The sequence below is a fragment of the Cyphomyrmex costatus genome, unplaced genomic scaffold (assembly GCF_001594065.2).
Source record: "Cyphomyrmex costatus isolate MS0001 unplaced genomic scaffold, Ccosl1.0 scaffold92, whole genome shotgun sequence".
NCBI classification, from domain to species: domain Eukaryota; kingdom Metazoa; phylum Arthropoda; class Insecta; order Hymenoptera; family Formicidae; genus Cyphomyrmex; species Cyphomyrmex costatus.
The window spans coordinates 278,867-284,976 of record NW_017280506.1 but is presented as its reverse complement, the minus strand read 5'-3'; the positions used below and the strand labels follow the sequence as shown (position 1 = coordinate 284,976).

Sequence of the window (6,110 nt, the reverse complement as noted above, 5' to 3'; positions counted from 1 at the left end):
GTCCTACCAGAGAGAAGCCTGAAGAGCGGCCATGCCCGGGATTTAGCTGTTACTTTATTTTGAAAAGCGCCTCTGTCCACAAATCGTGGACATTGCAATGTCCACGATTTTTGGTTCGAATTTTCCCTATGTCCATGATTTTTGGTTCGAATCTTCCCTATGTCCATGATTTTTGTGGTTCGAATCTTCCCTATGTCCATAATTTTTGGTTCGAATCTTCCCTATGTCCATGATTTTTGTGGTTCGAATCTTCCCTATGTCCATAATTTTTGGTTCGAATCTTCCCTATGTCCATGATTTTTGGTTCGAATCTTCCCTATGTCCATAATTTTTGGTTCGAATCTTCCCTATGTCCATGATTTTTGGTTCGAATCTTCCCTATGTCCATGATTATCGGCCCGTTAGACAAACAAAGACAGACAATCAATCGATTGAATACAACATAATATTAATGCTACTAATTTTTATTTAATTTAAAAAAATATCAACTTTCCAAGAATAAACAGCATTCATTACGGATGTAAATTACGTATTAATTACTAATTATTTTCTAATTCATTTCTGATTTTATTAATTTACAAATTAAAAGTGTTATTAATTAAGTAATTAATAATTACAAGAATGTCCCACTCTGTTGAATTTATTATAATCATTTAATTTTATTATTAAGAATTACTGGTTTCCAATATTAATTGCAGTTTAGTTAATATATATGTACGAATTGTGACATCACAAATTTATACTTATCACTCATCATTGCCATAAAATCCTTTCGCTTATTTTAATGTATTGACGTTACCATGATTTACTTCACTTTTAACCATTCAGATTTGCCGCGTAATGATGACGTAATGATGACGTAAGCTGGCTGCAATTCTTATTGGTTGTCTGGAGCTACCATCATGGTTCAGTTCTATGGACCTGTGTGACACAAATGTCGTAGTGATCTTGAATATGTTATGCACAGCTAATACGTAAAATTTTGTAAAGTAATTATGTCGTATCTAACAGGAGGTAGACTAAATGTCGGACTTATTCAGGAACAGGCGAGGAACCGATTGCTTTGTCTACTGGAAAAATGCGATGGCCCAAAGGTACTCTGACTTAACCTTCTCTAAGGAGATCAAAACAAATTAATTACCAATATGTTTCTACCATATATTTTTCCTTTATTGTACAGGCTATTATATGGGATCAGTCATTAGCCGGACCGATTGGTCTGGTCGCTAAGTATAATTTATTAGAAGAGTACGGTGTTGTGAAAATGTATCCATTATATGGTGGAACTTTGACAATACCATCTAACATTGCCAATGTCATATTTATTTCGAGGCCACAGTTGGAGCTTATGGATCTAATTGCCGAAAATGTTCACGGGTTGGTGTACAGCAAATATATCATCAAATAGAATAGGATTTAAACCTTTTTTCTGCTATTTGGATCTCTTTGGCATAAGTAAAATTTTATTCTCTTTCTGTCTTCTTTTTCAATTGTTATTAAATAAAGATTTTAACATTTGAGTTAAAAAATTATTTGGTAATATATAATAGTGATGTTGAGAAATAAATAAATTTTTCTACATTTCTAATACTAAAAAATATTTAGATTGTACAAAAGAGATCCAGATTGTAGATGGAAGGAATAAAATTGTATATTGGAACTAATATATAATGATAATTAGCAATGATATTTACAAAAACTCGTAGCCTTCCAAAATAAATAAATGAAAGGAAACTAATGAGACTGCAGCGCAGATCGTTAAGCACAAAGAATTTTTTTCAAGATATAATAAAATAGTTATTCATATATAGAATAGTTGCCTTTGTTATCAAACGTTTCAACTTTCTTTTGGAGTTTAGTAACATCAAAAATAGTTTTTAATTAGTTCAGAAATTGAAAGGCAGACATTTAAGCAATGACTTTAGTTTGATATCTTTGGATATAGACTTGTTATTTACGAATATCCCTTGCTGTTGAGAGTGTTTGTCATAGATGGGACTTTTGTTAGAAAATAAAATGTGTATTCCCCTAAGGATGGATTTTTACAAGCAATGAGTTTAGTTTTAAACTTATCCGTTTTCAGTTTAATAATGAATTTTATATACAGAACTTTGGCACTCCAATGTGTTTTCCCTTCTCACCAATTATCGCAGACTTAGTCATACAGGATTTAGAAAAAAAGTGTTGACAAGTATGAATGTAATTTACTTTTTTATACAACATAAATTATTTCTTTTGACCACGATAAGTGTTTTAACTATATTGTTTTGACATTCTTTACCTAATTTAGCTCATATGTACTTGTGACTGTTATAATTACAAAATCTTATTGTTTTTAAGTGTATTTGTTACGTCTTGAGTGACACATCATATTGAGATGATTGTATACCATTATCAATATTTATTATTAATTGTTTATTATAATCATGATATTCAAACATTCTTGTATGTTTCATATTTTGTTTAAGTTTATTCTACAATGTGTGTTTTTTGTTTGCTGTTTCTTGTTTTTTACCTTTTGTTTTCTTCTCACTTTGCAATCGTTTTTTTCAATTGATAATTATATTTCTTGCTATGTATTCCTTATTTCTTCTCAAGTTTTAACTTTTCTATCTTGGACGATAGAAAACAAAAAATGGGATAAGAGACAAAAAGACTAGATACAAAAAATAATAAAAAGCAAGAAACTGAAAAGAAATTACGTATTGTAGAACAGACTTTAGTATAAGCCACCTGTACATATATCTTATTAAATATTAGATATTTATACAAGGTGTTAAAAAAAACATTCAGCATTTATACGGTAGATAGTACACAACATACTTTTTAAAAAAGCCTTAGTGAACATAAGTCGAAAGCTCAACCGTTTCTGAGATATAAACATTTTTATACATATTATTTGATAATTATACAATTAGATTGTATCACGTTAAAAATGTCAGCTTATTACTCTAATCAAGAACAAATATGCATTTTTTATATAGTTGTGCTAATAGAAATGTCATTCATAATGCTAAAAGTCATGTTGCTAACATACAAAAATGTTTATATCTATTACTATCTACCATATAAATGCTGAATGGTATTTTTAACACCCTGTATATATATTACTACAAAAAATTTTTATTATTTGAATAGATATTGCTACAGATTTGGTAAGCTGAGAGTGAACTTAATCTTTACAATCTGCTGAATGCTTTATCAAACTCGTTGATGATGACTCCAAGAGAGGTTCGGTAATAAAGGCTATTCTATAGAGTAACTCTTTTATTGTATCTTGAAGAAAATTTTTTGCGCTCAATGATCCGCATTATCCTCTTATTAACCCAGAGTTCTCTTTTATTCATTTATTTATAATGGTAATGTTACGTTTAAATTTTATAATTTGAATTAATTTTTATGTATTAAAAAATTATATATACATATTTATGTTTACAGAGAAGAGGGTAAGAGACCGCGTAAAGAATTTCACTTATTCTTTGTGCCGCGCAAGAGTCTACTTTGTCAAAAGAAGCTTCAAAATCGCGGTGTGTTTGGCAGCTTTACGCTGATAGAAGAATTTAAGTGTGATCTTTTTCCATTTGATAATGATCTGCTCTCAATGGAACTTAGCGGATCTTTTAAGGAATTCCATTTGGAAAATGATCCTACTTGTCTGTATCAAGTCGCGCAAGCCATACAAGGCTTGCAAAAGTTATACGGTAAAATCTCGAAAGTCACAGGAAGAGGACCAGCTGCCAATAAAGTTTGGGAATTGCTAGAGAGACTGAATAGAGAAGAGGAAGATAATAAATCACTCCCTGCATCGTCTGTAGCCATTGAACATTTATTATTATTGGATCGATCTGTAGATTTACTCTCACCTTTAGTTACACAATTGACCTACGAAGGATTAATTGATGAAATATATGGAATAAAATACAGTGAAGTATCAGTTTTCGTACATTTTCTATATTTCAAAATTATAATCTTTAAGCACCTCTTTGAATGCATTTTGTACATGAAATAACAACAGAGAAATGTCTTCGATTTTAGATACTGTGCAATTACCTGCAAGAAAGTTCCATGACTCAGATGACTCTCCCACAGCAATGTCTTTGAATGAAAAGGAACAAATTATATTGAATTCAGGAGAAGAACTTTTTGCTGAGATTAGGTACATAATTGTACATAAGTTTCCCTAACAATTCTTTATGTTATATTTTTACAGAGATAAAAATTTTAACGGCGTTGGACCAGTTCTTAGTAAGAAAGCCAAAGTGATTTCATCTCAATTTGACGAAAGGCACGGAGATAAGAGTGTGCAAGAAATTAAGCAGTTTGTTGCAAGATTACCACATATGCTAGCAACAAAACAATCTTTAGCAAGGCGTAAGATATAAAGATATATGTTGAGATTTAATGTTTTCTGATGATTTTTCTTTTTATTTTAATAGAAATAAAGGGCTGTGGCATAACGTTGCGGAAACTATAACAAACAACCAGCCTTTGCTCTTAACCCTTTATTTCTATTTAATTGTTTTACTCAATTGAGCATTTCGTATTAATATTAATTATTCTTTTTATGTTTTAATGATTTATTGTAATTTCTCTCTTAGATACCACAATCGCTGAGATGATAAAAGAAGTGACCGACTCAAGCAACTTTCTAGAATCATTGCAAATCGAACAAGAATTGTTAAACTGTATCGACACGGACAAACCGAATGCGTATATCGAAGATATGATAGCACAGCAACAACCGTTATTGAAAATTTTACGTTTGCTTTGCATACAATCGTTGACAAACTCTGGTTTAAAACCAAAGTTGTTAGATTACTACAAAAGAGAAATAATTCATACATATGGATTTCAACATTTACCAACTTTATTAAATCTGGAAAAGGCTGGTTTATTAAAACAGCAGCAATCGGTACGACAATATGCAGTATTAAGGAAAGCATTAAGGCTCACTGTTGAAGACGAGAGTGAAGTAACACCAAAAGATATTAGTTATGTACATTCCATATATGCACCACTGAGCGTGAGATTGGCGGAACAACTAGTACAATCAAATGGATGGCAAGGATTGAACGATGTGATGGGATTATTGCCAGGTCCTACCGTAAGCAGCGTGCCATACAATGTTTCAACAAGACGTAAGTCAAACCTAAATCTTGATTTATCCCTAATAAAAAAAATCACATCACGAAATTACATAACGAAATCATGTAACAAGTTATGCCAAATAAATAAATAAACAAAATTCACAATCGGTAAGTATAAATAAAAAAATAATAAAATTACATAATTTGAGAAATCACATAATATTAGAAACAATTTCATTCATCGTGTAATTTTATAGTTATCAAATTTTAAATGATAGAAATAGAAGAAAAAAAAACACATCGTTAAGTGACTTTTCAAATTATGTGATTGTAAAAAATTATATACTGAATTGAAACAATCCATTATACGATTTACTTGTCTTAATTACATGATTGTAACTTTATTCAGTATGGATTCATAGTTTATATTTCTAATATATTTATACATTAATCAAATTTTATTTCAGGAAATTCTATTACTAGCGAAGACTCTAGTTCGGAACCACCAAAATTAATTCTAATATTTTTCATTGGAGGATGCACCTTCGCCGAGATATCTGCTCTTCGGTTTCTATCGCAACAGGAAGAGCGTAAGTGTTGTAATTTACATTATGAAATACTTATTTGCACAAATAAATAAATGTACATAATAAACCGTATACAATAAACATAGTACAATTTTTTTCAGTAAATGTCGAGTTTGTTGTGGGAACTACAAGATTAATCAATGGCAACACATTTCTTACTTCTTTGATGGAAAATTTAGAACAGACATGAGAAGAGAACTGCTTAAAGTATCGAAATAAGATAGTCGTTATTTTTTATGTAATAAATTGTAAATATATATTTCTCCCTTATTATTGTTATTTTTATCAAGTATATGTATATATATATGTATTTATATTTATATGTATTTATCAAGTATATGTATATACATATATATAAAATTCTTAAAAATAAGATCTTTTAAAAATCTAGATGGTAATTGCATTTTGTACACACATATACGTACATGAAAATAAA

At 29.9% G+C, this 6,110-nt stretch overlaps 1 protein-coding gene across 1 annotated transcript; it reads left to right on the top strand.

Moving 5' to 3' along the window:
* The first annotated feature begins 929 nt into the window (after positions 1–929).
* Positions 930–5,870, top strand: car (vacuolar protein sorting-associated protein 33A). The gene is made up of 8 exons (XM_018550011.1): positions 930–1,094; positions 1,181–1,377; positions 3,439–3,923; positions 4,036–4,156; positions 4,211–4,371; positions 4,599–5,138; positions 5,555–5,677; positions 5,776–5,870. The coding sequence occupies exons 1-8, from the start codon at positions 996–998 to the stop codon at positions 5,862–5,864; spliced, it is 1,815 nt and encodes a 604-aa protein (XP_018405513.1). The 5' UTR covers positions 930–995; the 3' UTR covers positions 5,865–5,870.
* The last annotated feature ends 240 nt before the right edge of the window (positions 5,871–6,110 follow it).